The sequence below is a fragment of the Agelaius tricolor genome, unplaced genomic scaffold (assembly GCF_023055355.1).
Source record: "Agelaius tricolor isolate 1412-34295 unplaced genomic scaffold, bAgeTri1.0.p SCAF_11, whole genome shotgun sequence".
NCBI lineage: Eukaryota > Metazoa > Chordata > Aves > Passeriformes > Icteridae > Agelaius > Agelaius tricolor.
In genome coordinates, this window is record NW_027269271.1 from 2781474 (window position 1) to 2803294 (window position 21821).

Genomic DNA, 21821 nt, shown 5'->3' on the forward strand with positions numbered 1-21821 from the left:
TGTCCTCCATGCCCAGCAATGAACCCCTCCTTTGCTCTGTGCCCAAACCTCCTCCCTTGGCCCTGCTGGCACCTCCACTGGAGCTCTCCCATCCCAGTCTGTGGCAGCTCCTGGAAATGAGCGATCTGGGGGTCCCAAAGCCCCGGGGAGGCGCTGGGAGCCCGGGTGCTGCATTCCAGCACAGCTCTGGCAGCCTCGGCCCCAGGGCGGCCCTGCCCCTGCCCGGGGGAGAGGGTGAGCTCCTGGTGCTGGGGGTGAGACTGGGATGGACTGGGGTGTACTGGGATGGGCTGGGATGTGCTGGGATGGACTGGGATGTGCTGGGATGGACTGAGATGAGATGGGGTATGCTGGGATGGGCTGGGATGGGCTGGGATGGACTGGGATGAACTGGGGTGTACTGGGATGTGCTGGGGTGAGATGGGATGAACTGGAATGGACTGGGATGTGCTGGGATGAGATGGGATGGACTGGGATGTGCTGGGATCCGTGGGGATGTGCTGGGAAGCACTGGGATGAGCTGGAGTGAGTTGGGATGTGCTGGGATGGGCTGGGATGAGATGGGATGAGCTGGGATGAGCTTGAATCCGGTGCGAAGCACCGGAATGCGCTGGGATGCGCTGGGAAGCGCTGAGATGCACTGGGATGCGCTGGGATGCACTGGGAAGCGCTGAGATGCACGGGGATGCGCTGAGATGCACTGGGATGTGCTGGGAAGCGCTGGGATGTGCTGGGAAGTGCTGAGATGCACGGGGATGTGCTGGGATGCGCTGGGATGCGCTGAGATGCACGGGGATGCGCTGGGAAGCGCTGGGATGCGCTGGGATGCGCTGAGATGCACGGGGATGCGCTGGGAAGCGCTGGAATCCTGAGCAGAGCCGGCTGCGCAGCCGGGCTGGGGCTGATGCGAGAGCGGCTCCGGGGCTGCGCTGCTGCCGCTGCCAGGGGAGGGGAGGGGAGGGGAGGGGAGGGGAGGGGAGGGGAGGGTGCCGAGGTGTGCCCGTCACCCCGAGCAGGGGGCTGGCCCTGAAGGAGCTCTGCTGTCTCCCCAGAGCCTCTGTGAGCACGCTGTCGGCACAGACCCACCGGCAGGGAGGACGGCTCAAAGGCAGTGAGTATCTTTTTCTCGGTGTCTGTCTGTCTGTCTGTCTGTCTGCAGTGCCTCCGTGTTCCTTTTTTCCCCCCGGCTTTCTCTGCATGTGAATGGATGGTCTTAATCTCCCGAAGCCCCCCCGAGAGATCTCACGGTTTCCCGTTCTGTTTATTTGTTTGGTTGGTTTTTTAACCTTTGTGCTGCTGGTTTGGTGGTTTTTTTTTTTGGCTTTTTTTTTTTTTTTTTTTTTTTTTTTGTATTGGGATGGCTTCTTTATCTTTGCCCAGGTGGTTTGATAACCTGAACGTCCTAATCACAGCCCTCCCTTGCTGTCTGTCAAGGAGAAACCCCCAAAACTCATCCATGATGAGGCTGGTGGTTCTCCTTCACTGGATTCCTTCCATAGGAGGGGGAGGCAGGATGAAGGATGGAGCAGGGGAGGCAAAACCTCTCACCAAGACCTTTATTGCAATTTGCCAGCCACCACAGATTATATTTTAAAGTCAAAACTGACTGGATTTATTTGCAAACAGAGGGAGCATCCACGGGGATGCCAGCTGAGCAGTGGGATTGCCTCCATGGGGAATGCAGGTCCCAGCACCCCCGAAGTCAGACAGACTTTGGGGTCCCAGGGAAGTTGGGTGCTTGCTCTGGGGGCTGAGTGGGTGGCAGTGGGGGTGAGCAGAAGGCCCTTTCATAACAGAACCCCAACATTCAGGCTGCTGGAGGAGGCTGCAAGGGAGAGAGAGAGCGGATGGCTCCTCTGCCAGCTCGGAGCAGCAGTGGCAAAGGGAAGCAGGAGCTGCTGGACTCTAGGAAGTCATGTGCTGTGGCCCCACATGGGGGTGAGGCTGTTAATGAGGAAATTTAGAGGGGCTTAAGGAATTACAAGGATTGATTTCAGTCAGAGAAGCAGCCGGCCGGGGCGAGGATTAAGGGAATGCGCTCACTGGCATTGCAGCACAATCCCAGCTCCATTAATTTAGTGGGGAAGAGGCTTTGTGCCTTTTTAATGTAATCAGGGTTTAAGAGGGATGGTGCACCGGGCAGCCCAAGCTCCAGGGTGTCCCCAGGCCCCAGCAGAGCAGGGTCCTGGCTCCTTGCAGACCCTCTCAGCTCTCATCAGCTCCCTGGGCTCCTCCTCGGTTGTTCCCAGTGACACCATGACATGGAGGGTACCTGGAGCCTGGCAAACCAGAAACCTTTGCCTTGGCTCTCTGTAGAGTCCTGTTCTCTGTCCCCTGGCTCTCCTGCCTGCTGGATCTCACCTTCACTCTCTGTTGATGTGAGAGTTGTCAACCAGTGATCCCCAGTGTGCCAAGGCTCACGAGGAACCTCCCTTCCTTCCTTCCTTCCTTCCTTCCTTCCTTCCTTCCTTCCTTCCTTCCTTCCTTCCTTCCTTCCTTCCTTCCTTCCTTCCTTCCTTCCTTCCTTCCTTCCTTCCTTCCTTCCTTCCTTCCTTCCTTCCTTCCTTCCTTCCTTCCTTCCTTCCTTCCTTCCTTCCTTCCTTCCTTCCTTCCTTCCTTCCTTCCTTCCTTCCTTCCCTCCCTCCCTCCCTCCCTCCCTCCCTCCCTCTCCTTTGCTTTCCTTCCTCCCATTTCCTTCTCCTTCCTTCCTCCCTTTTCCAGGTTCTACATCTCCTTGGTAGGTTCCCACCACCCCAACGAGGCCCTGCTTGCTCTGAGTGATTTTTGTGTGAGTGCCTGAGCCCTGGTGGTGAAGGAGCAGCCCCTGCAGATGTGTGAAGTCCTGCTGTTGTTCTGTTTGCAGTGCCAGCTCTCCCGTGATGCCTGGCCACTGGCACCAGCCATGACCTGCAGGGACAGGCACAAGATGTAGTTTGTGACCCTTCCTAGCAAGGCCAGCCTGGAGCTCTGCCCCTTGAGGAGAAACCTTCAAAGGTGCTGGAGGATGAGTGGGATAATGCCAACTCCTGCTGCTCCCTGGTGAGCTGGGACACCAAACTCACCCTGCTTCAGACCTGAAGCTGGACTTGACCTGGTGTTAGAAGGAAATGCTGTCTCTGCTCTGTGGCCACCCCTCAGCTCTCAACGTCTTCCATTGAACAGTTGACTTTCCACTCTAGGAGGCAAGGATCAAATGGGTTGAGGACAACTGGCCCTTCTTGGTTTGGCAAAGAGGATTCCTTGGTGCATGTTTAAGTGCCAGGACATGAAACAGTAAATCCCTTCCTCCTGCACTCCTGCCTCCTGCAAGCAGCCCTGACTGAGGTCCAAGCCAGCCAGTTAAAGGGTTAACCATAGCTGGATGCCTGCATGGCTGCCTTACTGATCCCACGGAGGTAACTGGAAAAACCAGAGTGCATCCCCACCCCTGCCATCCTGTCCCTGTCCACCTCGTCCAGCAAGCCCCTCTGCCCACTGCAGTGTCCCTGCTGCCCTTCCCTTGCCTCTCCACCTCCTGCACACCCAACTTCTCTCCCCCTCTTTCTCCCCTGTGTCCTGGCTTGGAAATCCTGACTGAGAGAAGTGTTTTCCACGAGGAACCAGCTCCCTGCTCTGATTCCCTGCTGCAGTCCCTTGATCTCAGGCATCCCAGGGGAATGGGAGCAGCGCTGCTGCGCTGACGCCTGTCACAACTCTTGCTGGGAAATTCGTGAGCAAACAGAGCAGGGCACAGAAAGGTGGGGGTAGGAGGCATCTGGAGAAGGATCCTGCAGTGGGTTTGGTGTCCAGCTGGGAATGTGGCACTCCCTGTGCTCTCCTCTGGAGTTTGTGCAGTGCCCACAGCCGTGGGGCCGTAGTTGGAGGCTGTGCAACAATTCCTGTGGCTGAGGAGTTCCTGCTTTTTGTGCTTGTTAAACGCTGTGAGCTGCCTGTGCTGCACCAGGGAGACACTCGGTGCATTTAATTAACATTTAATTTGCTTGAAGATTACATTAAAATGTGCAATAATAGAAGCTCTCCGAAGGGCGGGAGGGGAAGGGGGAAACAGGCGCGCCACAGATTGGCTCAGGCACTGGTGCTGAAGTGTTCTGCAAGAATTACAGATGGAAAGGGAAAAAAATGCTCTACTTGTGCAGCCACAGAGAGTATTGGGGATCTGTTTGGGAGCAGAGCTTTCAGCAGCTCCAAAGGAGATCCAGCAGCTGGAAGTGGAGATGGGGTAGCTGAATGTTCCTCCCATGGTCCTGAGGAGAGAATGGCCCAGTTTGATATGCAGGCAATCTCCAAGGGGAGACACCCTCAGGCTGGAGAGGCAGATCACAGAGCCCTTGCAAACCCAAGAAGCAGCCCCCACGTGTTTTTTGGGGAGAGGGTGATGCCAGTCCCGTGCAATGCAGGTGCTCCCTTTCCCTGTCCCTCTGTCCTGCCCATCCCGGGTTATGTAATGAAGGATGCTGCGGCTGCTGTCCTGGGAAGGGGCTGGGCAAGGACACCAGGGGCTGGCACAGGATTGAAGGCTCTGGGGCTGGGCTGAAATTTAGAGGAAAAAAGCTATAAAGCCATTTTCTGCCTGGGTAAGCGTGTCAGGAGCAGGCAGTTTGATCCTGCTTATGTAATCCTGAGTCTAAAGAAGCCGCTCGGGATCGATCCTGGCTGGGAACTCAGGGGGCTGCAGCACAGGCTCACCTTGCAGGTGCCTTCCTACCCCTCTCCTTCCTCCAGCCCCCTCCACCTCAGGTATTTGTGCTGGTTTTGGTGCTGCTGGAACGTGGTGACCAATTTCTTGTACTGCTGCCCATTGCTCTCCTCCCACACCCGACCAGAGCAGGACTTTCCAAGAAACCATCCCCAAATGCAGCCCTTCAAAGCCTTTCTGCCAGCCAAGGCAGCTGAAAGCCTGGTGTGAGGGAGCCTTCAGCTGCTCTGGTGCTGTGTTCACCCTTAACATCAGCCTGGAGATGTCTCAGGGTCCCTCTCACACACGAGGGAACCAAGGACACAGACCTGGCACAGAGGTTTTTCTTTTTTTTTTTGGGTTTGTTCATTTCCTTTTGCCAAGCTGGCTAGACTTATAATCATCCTTGTTCTTTGGTTTTCCCCTGCTAACACCCCTGCTTCCCCACCTCGACCACAGGAGCAGAGGGATGAGGACTCGCCTGGGCTGCCTGTCTCACAAATCAGACTCATATAATGATTTCACAGCTATTCTTCCGGACAAGCCCAACCGGGCTTTGAAGTGAGTATAGCTGCAGCATCCCACCCCAACCCCACTCCTGCCCTTCCCCTCCCCACCCACCACCTCCCCCCTGCAGTATTGTCCTCCTTTTGTTGTGTTTTGTACGAGCTGCGAGCGCTTCCAGGAGGAAAACAAACCGGCACTGATGCAGCAGGAGCAGCCTCGGGAAATTCCTGGATCTGTGGCACTGTGAGACAGGACGTGCTCCCAGTCCCCACTGCTGGGTGTGGGACACGTCTGCACCTCTTTGGGGATGTAATTTACACCTCTGTCATCACAAATCAAAGCCTGAGCAGTTGGCTTGGTCTAAGGGGTGACCCGAAATTTCAGGTCATCTTCAGCTCAGCCTTGTATTTGACACAGCAAAAATTCGGGTGATGGTTTGCAAAATGCTGGAGGGAGATGCTTCAACCCCTCCAGAGTCCTGATTTGAGAAGTGTGGGATGGGACTCATCTGATCACAAGTCCCTGCTTCCACCTGAGATAAGATCTGTCCTTCCCCTGAAAGGCAAGCGAGAGAAATAAACACTTCTGCAGGGCTGAGTTCCATTTTGCCTGACTTTTGGCTTTTACAATGTAAATGTCTGCATCTGAGCTCGTTTCCTGGGCCTCTGCTCAGAGTCAATGAGGAAAAATTGGTGCCTTTTTGGGTATGAATTATCTGGCCTATTTTACCTGCCTGCCTGGGGACGTGAGCTGAGTCCCTGCGGGTCCCTTGGGATCTCCTCCCTGATTCTAAAGGAAGCCCAGGGTCACTTGGCTCAGTTCTACACCCTAGACCTCCAAAATCAGGTGAGAGGAATCCCAGCCTTCCTCGGTGTCCTCACCAAACAGCTCCAGAGGGGAGGAGCAGCTGTGGGCTGTCTGTAACTTGCCCCTTCCTTTCCTTACAGAAGACTCTCAACAGAAGAAGCTACAAGATGGGCAGACTCTTTTGATGTCCTTTTGTCCCATAAATGTGAGTAGAGATCAAATTTTACCTTTTTTCCCCCTCCTCTTCCCTTAACCCCTGTCCAGGGGCATGGTCCCCCAGAGCTGCTCACTCCCCAGCAGTCACCATCCTTTACAGGCAGGAAAAAGGAGAGTTTTGTGTGTTCCCTTCACATCTTTGCTCCTGACCACAAGGAAAACCACAACTGCTAAAGCCATCAGCCCAAGGTGCTGCCCTTTCCAGCTCAGCATCCTTGACCAGCTTGCCCTGGCACAGAGGAATCCCCCTTGTTCCCCCTGAGCTGCTGTTACCACAGCAAACCCAAAAATTTCACATCCAGAGCCCTCATGCCAACCTATAATCAGCAACCCCTGCTCTCTTCAATCCTGTGAGTTCTCTTCTGCAAATATTGCTCTGCTCCAGCAGCATTTTCACACTGAGAAATTATAAACAAAGCAAAGTTCCCAGCATGGGTTCATTCATGAAGAAAAAAACCCAAATGAGTTGAGGCTGGGGAAAAGCCACTGTGGGTGCTGAACTCTTTCATGGCAATAAGGAGCTGTCTGGCTTGCTTAGAGACCCAGGTTTTCCTTACATTTTAAAATGTAAGTGTAAATTATGTTATTAAGCTAATTTTAAGGTAATTTTGCCAGGTTTCTACTGAGATGACAACAGTTTTGGCAGGGAATTAAGTGACAACTTTAAAAAGGCAGGCTGACCAAGGCAGGAAAAAGCAGGATGTAATTTTAGCAGCAGTATCTAGTTGAGATCATTGCTCTTGCAGCCAATAGGGGAAAAAATATATGGTGTAGCTGGGTATGGCTAAAAAGGAACGTTTCTTTTGTGGAAATTCAGAACAAGAAGGGGAAAATACAGCAAAGAGATTACAGGGTACCTGGGGGATGGAGAAAGGGGAGGGCAGGATTTTCACACCCCTGTTATCATCCTGAACTCAAACCCATTTCTTCTTCAGTGGTGTAAAAGTAGAAATTTTCTTTATTAGACTGCAGAAGAAGGGCTTGGATCACAAACCCCAGTGAATTTACCCACCTGTGTCCTGATGTTATACAGATTCTTCCCTCTTCAGCTGACTACTGCAAAAATGCAAAATCAAACCTCAGTTCAATGATTTTGTCCAGCAGCCTCCATGAGGGTGTCTGGTTTTATTAATAAATTAGCCTTAGAGAGTGATAAATGAATTATCAAGACCATTCCCATCTCTTACAATGGAAAGTAATTCTGATAACTCTCTGGCACTAATGAAAAATATTCAGTTTCTAATGAAAAATATTCAGTTCCTAATGGCAACAGAAGGTGATCTTTAAAATTTAAATTAATCTATTTTTATCAGCAGTCACGGTGACATTGCCTGGTGATTGGTTGGTGACAAAAAAATTTGTTGTTTAATAAACTACTTTCTAAAGGAATATTTTATAACTGCTCTGCACCTGAAGTTTCTGGAATTGCCAGCCTGGCAATCAAGGGTTATAATGATGCAAATACAAAAAGTTCTGTTGAAAAAGAAGTGTTATTTTAGTTACACTGGTTTAAAGGAGAGAACAGCACATACTCATGGAATTAATGATATTGTACAAGTTGCATTTTTGCTGTTAGGATGTGCTGATGTTACACAGGTAAGGGAGCCCTATGCCTTAACTGGCCAAAATCTGGGATTAAATAAAGCTGTGCCTGGCCTGCTGGCATCTGTCTGTGAGGGAAGCTGCCAGCAAAAATTCTGCTTTTAGTGCCAAGAGGAGGACAGAACTGCTCCAGCCTAATTTCCCTGTGACTGCTCAGGAGAATTTTCCCAGCATTAGCCAGGGAAAATTGGAATTCATGCTTGGGGGCATGGGCTCAGCACCAGCTGGGCTTGGGGAGAATTGCCCCTGGGGCTCACAGCATCAGCAGGTAGAGCACTTGTGCTTGACACATCTGTCAGAAAGTGTCTTCACTAGATGGACAGCTCATTTATTTTGGGAAGGGGACTGTGATTTCAGGGGGTTGTGTGGTGCTTTTGCTGCAGTCGGATGGATTTGGTGCCTTCCAGGCAAACTGTTCTCCAGGGAAAATAAACCCCAAAGTGCTGGGGCAGGGCTCAGGAGCTGATGGAGCAGCTGAAAACAGGGCAGACCTTGTGGGAAACATTGCCAGGGGTTGGACTGAAATATGGGTACCTCCTTGAGCCAGGTCTCATGAGCTCTTGGAGATCTATTTCACACCCAAGATAGCTCAGCTACCTTAGAAGGCATAAAATCAGCAGGATGGCTTCTGTGGTAGTGTTGGAAACAGAAAGGTTTTAATACAAGGCAAAAGAACAAACTCTTTACAGAGAAAAACTGATCTAGGTGCCAGAAATTCTTGCTCCTGGTAAAACACCCCACAAAAGCCATTAGTTTCTTTGTTCTCTTCTTTTTCTAGTGAATTGCCCAGGTAGGACTTTTGGCTTCTGTCCCATTAGCTATCCTTAAATTTGAGGTGAAGTCCCAAAGTCCTAGGAGATGTCTTTTCACCTAATTGAGGAGAGAAACTTTGAGTTATTTCCTTTATAAAGGGACAAAGCATAGTTTTGTCACTCCATCAACAAGGGGCACATTCCTATATTGGACAAGTGGCAAAATTGCTCCAAGGATCAAGAATGTGGATCAGAGCTCCCCAAGAGGGCTCCAAAGTGCCCAGCAGAACAGGCTGCCCTCGTACAGGGAGCAAGTTCAGAGATCTGCAGCACTCTGGGAGATGGCAAAACCACTTCCTATTCCTTTCCTATTTTCATGAGTCTCCAAAAGGTTTCTTGTTGGATTATACTGACTTAGAGGTGGGGAAACTGAGAGGTGCTTTAAAAAAACTTTTATTCCATTATCAGTCTCGTGAGAAGGGTGAGACAATACAGATGTTATAATTCATGCCATCACAATCATTAATTACAACACACTATAAGCATTTCTTGGTGTATCAGCTTTAGCCACACCATTCTGTAAATGCCTTAAAGCCAATAATCTAAAATTACCCCTCATGGGTCCTACTACAATGCTTCTTTCATAGTTCTATTTCTCCAAACTATCCAGTCTTATTTACAAAACCATCTTTTAAAACTTATTTCTAATTTCATTTCTCTCTCAACAATATCTGTCCTATTCTATGGCATTTCTAAATCAGCATTTCTTATCTCAAGGTTTGCATTCAGATGCACGCTATGTGAGCCTTCTGCCAGGCTTTGAGAATTCTCTACAAATCCATTTCCCACAGTTTTCAAACAGAAGTGACCTGAGCAGTGTCATGCATTACACAGATTCCATGGAGAGTCTCTGGGGATTTGAGCCACCTGCTCTAGTGGGAGGTGTCCCTGCACATGGCACAGGGGTTGGAATGAGAGGATTTTTAAGGTCCCCTTCCAGCCCAAACCATTGTGTGATTCCATGATCACCTTTGCCAGACATCCCTTGAAGTGCTGATGGCCCTGGGGAGCTCCCCCTGGTCTCCCATCACTGTTCTGAAGAATGAGTGACTGTGCAGGTAATGTTTGATCCTGTTGTGAGAGGAGGACTGAAATCCCTTGGGATTTGAAGCAGTTGTTTTCTCCCATGGCAGAGGGGTTGGAATGAGAGGATTTTTAAGGTCCCCTTCCAGCCCAAACCATTGTGTGATTCCATGATCACCTTTGCCAGACATCCCTTGAATTGTGACAGCCCTGGGGAGCTTCCCCTGCTCTTTTCCCACTCTTCTGAAGAATGAATGACTGACTGCAGGTAATGTTTGATCCTGTTGTGAGAGGAGGACTGAAATCCCTTGGGATTTGAAGCAGTTGTTTTCCCCCATGGCAGAGGGTTAGGGGAGGATTGAGAGGATTTTTAAGGTCCCCTTCCAGCCCAAACCATTGTGTGATTCCATGATCACCTTTGCCAGACATCCCTTGAATTGTGACAGCCCTGGGGAGCTCCCCTGATCTCCTCTCACCCTTCTGAAGAATGACTGACTGTGCAGGTAATGTTTGATCCTGTTGTGAGAGGAGGACTGAAATCCCTTGGGATTTGAAGCAGTTGTTTTCTCCTGGGTGATCCCAGGCTGGGTAATGTCCTTGTCTCTGCACAGACTGGTCTGATTTGGATTTATTCCCCAAGCCATTCAAAGGATAATTTGAGCTGACAAGTTATTTGAGTTAACAAGACACTGTGAGCAGGAAATGCAGGAGGGCTCTCCCCACCTCCCTTTTGGGACTGAATTCCCTCATCCCTCCTGGAGTTAGCAGTGCTGAGCAGCAGGATGCAGCAGCTCCACATCCATAGGTCAGTGCAATGAAATCCCAATTGTTTTTGTTAATGGGCAGAGCAAATCAACTCAGAAACGCTGGGGTCAGGCAGACAATCCCTATTTTACACCTGTCTGAGCTCCCTGCCATGCTCCCTGGGGTCAGGGCTTCTGAGCAAGCAACAGGAGAGGGGAGCCTGATGCTGCTCTTGTCAGGGAAAATAAACCCCAGAGTAAGAGACAGAGGCAGAGTAAGAGACAGACCATGTGCAGTGTTTCCTTGGGTGCCCAGGGAGGAAAAGCAGTGGTTTTAACACGCTGGATTTTGGCAACTTTCCCCATTTTGTGCCAGGGAAGCGAGCTCAGCGTGGTCCCCATGTGTGAGTGCATGCCTGTGAGTAACTGAGGAGTAATCCTCTCCCTGTGCCCGTGCCCAGGAGCTGGCCAGATGAGGATTTCTTCTGACAGGCTGCTGGAGGGAAATACAAGCCACAAGATGTCTCATTCTGCATCCCCCACAGGGCTGGACACACAGATTTTTGTTCCTCCAGCATCCAGCAGGACAGTCTGTCCTCAACCCTTGGTAAACTTCTCACCCCTGCACCAAAACCATTCATCCTGAATTGCCACTTTTATCTCAAGGGTGATTTTTCTCCAGATTTTTTGAAATCTGGAGGAAAAGGTGATTCTTCTCTGGGTTTTCTTTTTGTGATCTCCGTGCTCTTCCTCCCAAACTTTATTGTTGTTCTCCTCCTCCTCCTGTTGTCTACACATTCCTTCACTTCCTACACAGCACAGGAATATCCCAGCCTACTCTTCTGAGCCAGAAGAGCATTAGCATTGTGCTGCTGACAGGCAGCTGAGATGGAGGGAAGCTCTGCTCAGCAGCAGTGGGAGCACATTCGTGTGCTGTGCACAGCAATTGTGACCTTGTCCCTCCAGCCCTGCTCCCAACACCTTCTAGGGAGCCAATCCATCCATCCACCAGCCACAGAGACCCCCCCCTTTGCTCCCTGCTTGCTCAGGGGGTGAAACACATGCATTAAATAAATTACTGGGCATTGCTTTCTTGCTCTGACAGTGGCAGGTGCTTGGTTATTAAACTGCCTGAATGATTTAGGCCACCGATCTGGGCTCTTCCTCGTGCTGATGAAGCTTAGCTAAGCCCTGTCTTGTGTTTTCTGCTCCCCACCTCAGTCCATTCTTGCTGAAAGGATCCACTTTCCATCTCCTGAATGGGATTTCAGGAGTCCCTGTCCTCACATGGTCATTGATCTGCCTGGCACTGCCCATTCATAAACCAGAAATTCCTGGCACTGCCTCACTCACAGATGATCTGCAAGTATGGGGGTTGTTGAAGGAGTTTTGAGTTAGATCTCTGAAGTTTTTAGATGATGCCATTTCTTTTTCTTATCTTCCACACAGACAGGAAGGGCGAGTTTTGCTCACACCTTCACAGCATGGTTCAGAAGGTCACAAGACCTCTGGTTACAAGCCCTTTTAAGGATTTATTGACCAATAAATCACTGCCAACAAGGATATTTATGGTTTTGACCCAATCCTTACATATTTTGTCTTGTGGACTCATGCTACAGTGTGAGCTTCCTTAGCCAATCATGTCATGACACACAAACCTATAGCACTGCATCCTAAACTCCTTCTTTACCTTTGCAGCTAATTTTATTTTTTCTCTATCTGAAACTCTAAAACTCTAAACTTTCCTCTTCTTAATTTAACTTGTCTCTGCTTTAAACTATAAATCCACATTCTTGCTTCGAGCACCTAAGTTTAGAAGCCTTTCCCAAGGTCTCAGATCAAATCCTGTGATAGTTCTAAGCTTTGGATTTATTAACCAATAAATCACTGCCAACAAGGATATTTATGGTTTTGACCCAATCCTTACATATTTTGTGTTGTGGACTCATGCTACAGTGTGAGCTTCCTTAGCCAATCATGTTATGACACACAAACCTACAGCACTGCATCCTAAACTCCTTGTTTACCTTTATTTTTTCTATATCTTAAATTCTAAACTTTCCTCTTCTTAATTTAAAGTGTCTCTGCTTTAAAATCCACATTCTCACTTCTGGCACCTAAGTTTGGAAGCCTTTCCCAAAGTCTCAGATCAAATCCTGTGTTTAATCCTAAGCTTTGGCTTACAGGCTCTGAGAATTCCCTGCATTTCAGATTCCAGCACTGCAGGATCCTGAGCAATGTCTGAGCACTGACAAAATCCCCTCTGCACGTTCCTCAGTCAGTCTGAAAGGAGAGCAGGGCATTTTGAAGCTTAGATTTACACTGTAAAAGTAAAATATCAAATGTCTGCTGCATGCTGTATTCTCCCTCAGACTCTCAACATCCAGTAAAGAGCTCTGCTTCCTTGCCTTCAATTCCTCTGCTCCACCAGGATCAACTTCCTCCTTTGGCTTCAAGCACAGAACTCTTGAGGCAAATTCCTGAATAATTGTCCAAAGGTTGTCCTGAAGGGCTGTGCAGCCACAGCAGCACATCCTGTCCTCCTGAGTGGCCATGCCTTTGGTCCTCAGGTTGGGGATGATTTTGTGCTGCTGCCTCTGCAGAATTCTGATCCTGCTTTTAACTTCTGTGCTTTCTAAAGCATCCCCCTGGAACTGCACACTGGGATATTTCAGGAGGTGAAATCTCTCTCCTGTTCATGTCACACTGCATTCCAGTGGTGGTTGTGCTGGCAAAAAGATGTCCAGTTGGTCAGTTTATTGAAAAGTTAAAAGTTGTCCAGTTAATTTCTGTGCTTTCTAAAGCATCCCTCGGGAACTGCACATTGGGATATTTCAGGAGGTGAAATCTCTCTCCTGTTCATATCACACTGCACTCCAGTGGTGGTTGTCCTGGAAAAAAAAGATGTCCAGTTGTCCAGTTAATTGAAAAGTTAAAATTTCTGTGCTTTCTCTGTAAAGCATCCCCCTGGAACTGCACATTGGGATTTTTCAGGAGGTGAAATCTCTCTCCTGCTTGTATCACACTGCACTCCAGTGGTGGTTGTTCTGGAAAAAAAAGATGTCCAGTTGTCCAGTATATTGAAAAGTTCAAATTTCTGTGCTTTCTAAAGCATCCCTCTAGAACTGGACACTGGGATTTTTCAGGAGGTGAAATCTCTCTCCTGCTTGTATCATACTGCACTCCAGTGGTGATTGCCTAGGGAAAAAAGATGTCCAGTTAATTAAAAAAGTTAGAAGTTGTCCAGTTAATTTCTGTGCTTTCTAAAGCATCCCCCTGGAACTGCCCATTGGGATTTTTCAGGAGGTGAAATCTCTCTCCTGTTCATATCACACTGCACTCCAGTGGTGGTTGTCCTGGCAAAAAGATGTCCAGTTGTCCAGTTAATTGAAAAGTTAAAATTTCTGTGCTTTCTCTGTAAAGCATCCCCCTGGAACTGCACATTGGGATTTTTCAGGAGGTGAAATCTCTCTCCTGCTTGTATCACACTGCACTCCAGTGGTGGTTGCCTAGGGAAAAAAGATGTCCAGTTGGCCAGTTAATTAAAAAAGTTAGAAGTTGTCCAGTTAATTTCTGTGCTTTGTAAAGTATCCCTCTGGAACTGCACAGTGGGATTTTTCAGGAGGTGAAATCTCTCTCCTGCTCATAGTACAATGCACTCCAGTGGTGGTTGTCCTGGCAAAAAGATGTCCAGTTGTCCAGTTAATGAAAAAGTTAAAAGTTGTCCAGTTATTTCTCTGCTTTCACTTGAATTGCACAGTGGGATTTTTCAGGAGGTGAAATCTCTCTCCTGCTTGTATCACACTGCACTCCAGTGGTGGTTGTCCTGGACAAAAGATGTCCAGTTGGCCAGTTTATTGAAAAGTTAAAAGTTGTCCAGTTATTTCTCTGCTTTCTTTGGAATTGCACACTGGGATATTTCAGGAGGTGAAATCTTTCTCCTGCTTGTATCACACTGCACTCCAGTGGTGGTTGCCTAGGGAAAAAAGATGTCCAGTTAATTAAAAAAGTTAAAAATTGTCCAGTTAATTTCTGTGCTTTGTAAAGTATCCCTCTGGAACTGCACACTGGGATATTTCAGGAGGTGAAATCTCTCTCCTGCTCATAGTACAATGCACTCCAGTGGTGGTTGTCCTGGCAAAAAGATGTCCAGTTGTCCAGTTAATGAAAAAGTTAAAAGTTGTCCAGTTATTTCTCTGCTTTCACTGGAATTGCACAGTGGGATTTTTCAGGAGGTGAAATCTCTCTCCTGCTTCTATCACACTGCACTCCAGTGGTGATTGCCTAGGGAAAAAAGATGTCCAGTTGGCCAGTTAATTAAAAAAGTTAGAAGTTGTCCAGTTAATTTCTGTGCTTTCTAAAGCATCCCCCTGGAACTGCCCATTGGGATTTTTCAGGAGGTGAAATCTCTCTCCTGCTTGTATCACACTGCACTCCAGTGGTGGTTGTGCTGGCAAAAAGATGTCCAGTTGGCCAGTTTATTGAAAAGTTAAAAGTTGTCCAGTTATTTCTCTTTCTTTGGAATTGCACACTGGGATATTTCAGGAGGTGAAATCTCTCTCCTGCTCGTATCACACTGCACTCCAGTGGTGGTTGTCCTGTGAAAAAAAGATGTCCAGTTATGTGGGATGAGCTTTGAAATGCTGATCATTCATGAGTGCTCACTGTTTGAAAGCCTTGAAGGAGAGGAGCAGGTTGAAGTCAATATCCAGGTCAAATCCCAGCTCAGGTGGTGGCAGCTCCCATGCCCAGTTGTCCTCCTGCCCTTTCAGTCACACTTGTCATTGCTCCAGGACAAACTTCAGGCAGTGATTGCCCAAACCTGGCAGTCAGGCAGAGCTGGGAAGGCAGTCAAGGGTTAAAGATGACAATGATGGCAAACCAAGCAGTCAGGGCTGAGCTCTCCTGCACCCAAAGTGTCCCAGGCAAGGCCCTCTCAGGTTCAGCCTCACCATCTGCAGCTCCTCCAAGGCTCTGGGGACTGCATGACAGGAGTGGATAAAAAAAGCAGAGAACAGCCAGACACTATTATTTATCCATTCACTGTCTAAACTTATTTCAGGATCAAAAGGAGCTGATTGACATGAGAGCAGGAGGCAGAGCTCATGGAAACTTCCTGGTCCCAGGGGAACCTGCTGCAGCTGCTCTCTGGGGCAGGGCTGTAGCAAAAGCCTTTCTCTCCTTGTCACTCATGACATTCCCTTCTTTTAGCAGTTATTACATTTGTCAGGTATTTTATTTTTCAGGTATTATATTTTTCAGATATGGTATTTTTCAGGTATTTTATTTTTCAGGTCTTTTATTTTTTCAGATCTGATATTTTCCAGGTATTTTATTTCTCAGGTATTATATTTTTCAGATATTATATTTTCCAGGTATTTTATTTTCCAGGTGTTTTATTTTTCAGGTATTTTGTTTCTCAGGTATTATATTTTTTCAGGTATTTTATTTTCCAGGTATTATATTTTTAAGATATTCTATTTTTCAGAGATGATATTTTTCAGGTATTTTATTTCTCAGGTATTGTATTTTTCAGATATTATATTTTCTAGGTAGTTTATTTTTCAAGTAATTTATTTTTCAAGTATTTTGTTTCTCAGGTATCCTATTTTTCAGGTATCCTATTCTGCATCACTGTCCTCTTGCAGATGTGGTACTTTCATGCAACACTGCTATTCCTGCAAGTGATCCTCTGTCAGTGCTGCAGCTCTGGGGCTGTTGTAGAGGAAAAGGGGGAAAAAAAAATACCAGGGCAGAGACAGGGGAGCAAGACCTCAGCAGAGACTGCAGAGACATAGCAGTGTGGTTGTGTGCTGGAATATTTAATGTCAGGAATCCTAGGAGATGATGATTGATAAAATGACATAGATCTTGAAGAATTGGATATTTCTCCCTGTTTTATTTCTTTCTTACTGAAATATATCAGCATGCAAACACTCTTTGCTCTGCTCTCCAGTCCTTACCTTGCTCTCACACAGGCCCTGTGAATTTTACAGGCACTAAGGGGGACGCAGGTTTTGGAAAATGTTTCTGTGTCCCAGATTTCAGGAAGGGGAGCAGCTCTACAACACCCCTCACCTTCACCATATTTATCCATCACCATATTTACCTATCCAGGGTGGATAATAGCAGGACAGGTGCCCTGCTCCTTTGGCATTCTGCTCTGGGGCTGATGTCACAACATTGCCCCAGGCTTGGACCCACAATGTGCACTGTCACTTGGATGAGAGGCCCCTTTTTTGTCTACCCTAGCAGTGCAAAGCCCTGATCTCCTCCTAAAATTGCTTGAAGGAAGAAGTGTCAGGAGGAGCTGGAATAATGCAGCTATTTCTGGGGCTGACAGCAGGAGGGAGCATGGCTGAGATGGGATGGATCCATTTTTATGCTGATAGGCTGCTGATGGAGCAGCCAGTGCAAAAAAAAACCCAAATGGAGGAGCTTTGAGGAAGGCAGAGAAGAGAGGGTTAGGCTGTACTTTGGGCTTGTCTGGCCTTTCCTTTTCCCTCTGAGGCTCTGGGCAGTCAGACATCTCCTCTGACTGACACACAGGAAGAAATAGGATTTTGTGGTGCTGTTCAATACCCAGGGCGACTGCTTAGGGCTTGAGGTTTCAGAGAGAGCTGGAAAATATCTTAAGTTATTACCAGAAACAAGGGGAGCAGGAAGAAGTTTAGGACATGCAAAGGAGATGCAGGACAGTGTTACATTGCTATGGATCCATAGCACACATAGCAAATAGATATATACAGCATATAGAGAGCATATAAATAGCATATAATATATGATATATTTTTATACATTCTATAAATATATATGTATAAATATGTGGGTATATATATATATATATAATATAGCATATGATATATCTGATATAGAGCATATAGTTAGCATATACAGCATATAGAAGGAACTGTTTGAACAGCCTGCTTGGGAAAATGTTAGGATTATCCACAGGGATCTGGACAAGCTTGAGAAATGAGCCCATGGAAAACTCACGAGGTTTAACAAGACCAAGTGCAAGGTGCTGCCCCTGGATTATCCCCAAAATCAGTCCAGTTTGGAGGAGGAATAGATCAAGAGCAGCCCTGCCCAGAAGGATGTGAGGATGGTGGTGGAAGAGAGGCTGGACATGCCTTGTCCTTGCTCCCTTCATCCTTCCAAGGAGTCTGACCTCACCAGGTTCATCCCCAATTCCATCAATATTTTTAGACAGTTGCTTGGAAGTAGCCAAGAGCTTTCCAGGCATGAGCTACAAAAACCTGGATGCTATTGCAAAAGACCAGGAAGAGTTAAAAGCACATTACTGGAAAGAAAAAAAAAACGAAAAAGGAGAATCTAACTTTATCCTGAGGAGAAAGGGGATGTGTGAAGCCTTCAGCTGCATCAACTCCCCTGGTGCTGTTCAGGGAAAGGAAATAAAAAACAATGGCTGTGTCCATAAATAGGCCCAGGCAGGGGTTTAACACAGATTGCCTAATAAATCTTTCCATATTTCTAATCTGCCCTGGCTGACTCAGATTGCATTACTGAAATGTCACAATTGCTGAGCATTAGCAAGTGATAAGCACACTTTTACCACTGACTAGACAAGCTGTAATTAGGCCAAGTCCTTTCCCTCTCCCCTTTACTGGAGCTGTAACAGACTCTCTGAGAGCTTTCCTCTCAGAGAGGAAATGCCATAAAAATGGCACAAGGCAATAAAGGAAAATGACAGAAAACATAGGGGACAGGTCCACATCAGCCATGTTTTATTGAAGTTTTTCTTAGTGGCAGATAAGGCCTTATAAAGTGTGGCATTAACATGACCTGAACCTTGATAATTCCATGAGTAATTCTCCAAAGGGTGGGTGTCCCAGTCCCAAGGAAAGCCTTTTGCCACCTTAGCAAAGGAAAACGTCAAGTGATGTTTGGCTTTGTGGCAGCTCACAGGAGCCTGGCTCATCAGTGGTGTAAGTTATGGATGCATCCTGGAATGGCAGAGCTTGGGAGAAATATCAAATTTTCTTTGGTAGGCTGAGGTGAGTGGAAGGATGTCTGAGACTGGAACAGCTCCCTGCCTTCTCTTGATGCTTCAGGTTTAGCTTTTTATTTTTTTCAGATTCTGTGCTGCTTTAGTGTGTGGGTCTGGGCTTCACATTAGGGGATGGTGAGCTCTGTGCACAGAGCAGGGAGACAAAACAATTCCTGCTCTAGCTGGGCACCAAGGACAAATGATCCAAATCTCAGGCCCAGGAGCACAAACAGTGTGGGCTGAAGAGAGAAAAACAGGGAGGATGGGACTGCATGGGCTGGAGCTGTAATTGCACAATTAACTCCAATATGCAAATGGACCAAAACTTACAGAAATGTGAGATCTCATGACCAAGCCCTCTTTTGCTTCCACCTTGGAGCCATCCAGACAGAGCCACAACTCTGGTACTGCCAGGGTGTGGCCTTTAATAAAATCCACTTTATTCCTCTTAACTCTGCCTAGCCTCTGCTCCAGCTCCTCAAGGCATCACTTTTATCACTGGTCTCTGTACGAATCACCAACAGGACTGCTGGGAACGTGCCTTGAGCTGTTTGATTTTCCAGCATCAGCCTCATTCCATGGTTATGACAATGGGAAGATGCCACCAGCTCACACCCCAGGCAGCAGACTAAGAAATCAATGTTACAACTCACTTTAAAAGTTTTTTGACCAACCACACAAAGCAAAAGCACATTGACAGTAGTTCTGTCCAACCACTATAAGCACAGGTACCTTTGGTTAAAACAATGCTTGCTTATTTTGAATACAATACCTGCTTGTAAGCCTTAAAACACAATGCACAGAGCTCCATTATTAAGCTTAAAACTTCCTAATATCTCGCTAGATGAACTTTTCTGTAGCTTAGGGAGTTATTCTAGACAAGCATTAATACACAGACCATTGTTCTGTTTGTCCTTGCTTTTCCATTCTTACATAATTTTTCTGCTGACCAATCTCATGGCTGCTGCTCAGCTCCAATCCCAGTTCTGCTGTCTCTGAGGCCTGCCTTTTGCAGCTTTCACAAAACCCTCTGATTTTGTGGATTCCCACAACCCTCTCCTGCCTGTGTGTCTTTGGCAGATGGGCTGGCAGCTTTCCGTGCTTTCCTGAAGACCGAGTTCAGCGAGGAGAACCTGGAGTTCTGGCTGGCCTGCGAGGACTTCAAGAAGACGCGCTCGGCGGCCAAGCTGGCCTCCAAGGCCCAGCGCATCTTTGAGGAGTTCATCGACGTGCAGGCCCCTCGGGAGGTGGGTATGGGGTGCCACAGCATGCCCAGGGCACCCAGCAGGGTTGGAATTTTATACCAATATTGCCGGATGGAACGTGCCTGGGCTCGTCTGGGCCTTGCTGCTTGACCAGAGGCAGCAGCTGTGGTGGTTTCACCTCAGAGACACCTTTGGCTGGCTGGATGCTGCAGCTGGCACTGGGGACAGGCATGCAGGAGCTCACGTTTAGCTCTGGTGGAAAGGCTTTAGGCGATGGTGAAGGAAAGGAGTTGGTTCTGATGGAGGGTTTCGATCCAGAGTTTTATTCCTGGCCCACAGGGCTCTGAATGCAGCAACAGCTCCAACAGAACCACAGCGTGGTTGCTGTGTCTTTGAACCCCGGGGAGAGGGGCAGGGGAGGGGCAGGGAGCCACCAGCCAGGTACAGGAGGGGGAGTCTCAGGGGACAAATGACACCTGGATGGCCCAATGTCCCTCAAGGGGTCTAAGGCGTCTTTTAAACTTTGCCAATCACTCGAGGCCCTTCTGGAATGCCAAGATTGAGGGACAGCACTCAGCAGGGGCAAGGGAGGGGAAGGGAGAGGTGATTGGCACACCTGGGGAGGGAACAGGGATATCTGAGACAGGCTATGGCATCCCACTGCAACACAGCAGGGCTGTCACCCCCAGCTGGGTGCTCTCCCTCTCTCCCTTCCCTCTCAGAGCGTGGTTAAGGACGGTGGCCATGCCATGGTGGCTGCTCCAGCCGCCTCTGCTCGCCCTGACTCAGTCCTGATGAGGGCAACTGCTTTGATGATACTGAATTAGTCACAGCCAGGGAGTTCACTGGCAACCTCAACCCACATTTCCTAACCTCACTGAGCTCCCCAGGAGCATTTCACAGCGCTCCTGTCCTTTCTGTCAGCCTTCAGCAGGCTGTTGGGCTCTTCCCTGGCAGGACACCTTGCACAGGACCATCCCACCATGAGTGGAACAAAGCCCTGAGGGAGCTGGGGGTGCTGAACCTGGAGAAAAGGAGACTCAGGGGTGACCTTATCACTTTACAACTCCCTGAAAGGTGCCTGTGCTCAGCTGGGGCTGGGCTCTTTCTCCAGGCAGCACTGACAGAACCATAGGACACAGCCTCAAGCTGCACCAAGGGAAATACAGGTTGGATATTGCTGAAAGAGTGATAAAGTTGTGGAATGGCTGCCCAGGGAGGAGGTGGAGTCACCATCCCTGGGTGTGTTTAACAGCCTGGATGTGGCACTGGGTGCCAGGGTTGAGTTGAGGTGTTGGGGCTGGGTTGGACTCGATGATCTTGGAGGTCTCTCCCAACCCAGTGATTCTGTGATTCTGTGAGTAACTTGTTGACTCCCAAGGGAGAAGAGCTTCTGACTAACTCCCCCCTCACCCAGACCTCCAGAGAGATACAAACAATAACTCTGAGCTGAACAGAAAATGCAGTCCCACCCCGGAGCCTGGGGTTGTTAAATCCTCTTTCAAGCACTCAGCAGATTGATGGCACTGCCAGGTCCTGCTGATGGCACTGCCAGGTCCTGCCTGGTGACCACACTACCTTGTGTCACTGCAATCACAGCACAGCCAGGGGCCTCTCACTGCACCCAGCCCTTCCTGCTCCTCCATGGGTGCCTGTCAGGGACCCAAAAAGGGCTCATTTTCCTCATTTTCCTCCCTCTCCCAGCTGGGAAGGCCATTGCAAGGCCACTGGGAAGGACCCAGGTTCACACTGAGGTGTGTGGGGCTCTCAGTGCTCTCCTTGAGCATTTTCCCACAGTTATTCAGTAAGCCAAATGAGATTTTAAGGACTGGAAGGCTGATTTTTGATTAGAAATAGGAATGCAGGTAGGATGGGCATCCTTCCTACAATTTGGTCCTGTGGTGATGTTTCCTTAGCACTGTTACATAATTTTGGCATGCTTAGAATATGAAATTATTAGAGCTAATCCATACTGCTGACATCCACGTTGAGGCAGACAGCTTTGCTTTCCAGGCTCCTTCCAGTTTGGACACTGAATTAATAACAACAAATAACATTTTTTCAGCCATTTTTTCCTTCCAGACAATAACCTTAAAAAATGCTGATTACCCTGCTAGGGAAGGAGAGCAGGAAAACTCTACTGGCTGCCTTTGCAAACAAATGGCAGTCATAACATTTATTTTTCCAAGCCTCTCCTCCAGATATTGTAACATGAAGCTG

The 21821-nt window shown here is 48.2% G+C and overlaps 1 protein-coding gene across 6 annotated transcripts in view; it reads left to right on the forward strand.

Annotated features, from left to right (window-relative positions):
- The first annotated feature begins 986 nt into the window (after positions 1-986).
- RGS8 (regulator of G protein signaling 8) overlaps positions 987-21821 on the forward strand; it is a 29062-nt gene continuing 8227 nt past the window's right edge. Inside the window, exons 1-5 of one of the 6 annotated variants that reach the window (XM_071435819.1) lie at positions 987-1111; positions 2864-3395; positions 5135-5236; positions 6130-6194; positions 19477-19643. In XM_071435819.1, the coding sequence (XP_071291920.1) occupies positions 3370-3395; positions 5135-5236; positions 6130-6194; positions 19477-19643 (360 nt within the window). In that variant the 5' untranslated portion in view covers positions 987-1111; positions 2864-3369. The remainder of the gene's footprint in view (positions 1112-2863; positions 3396-5134; positions 5237-6129; positions 6195-19476; positions 19644-21821) is intronic. The other 5 variants (XM_071435820.1, XM_071435817.1, XM_071435818.1 and 2 more) reach the window with 5 other exon arrangements.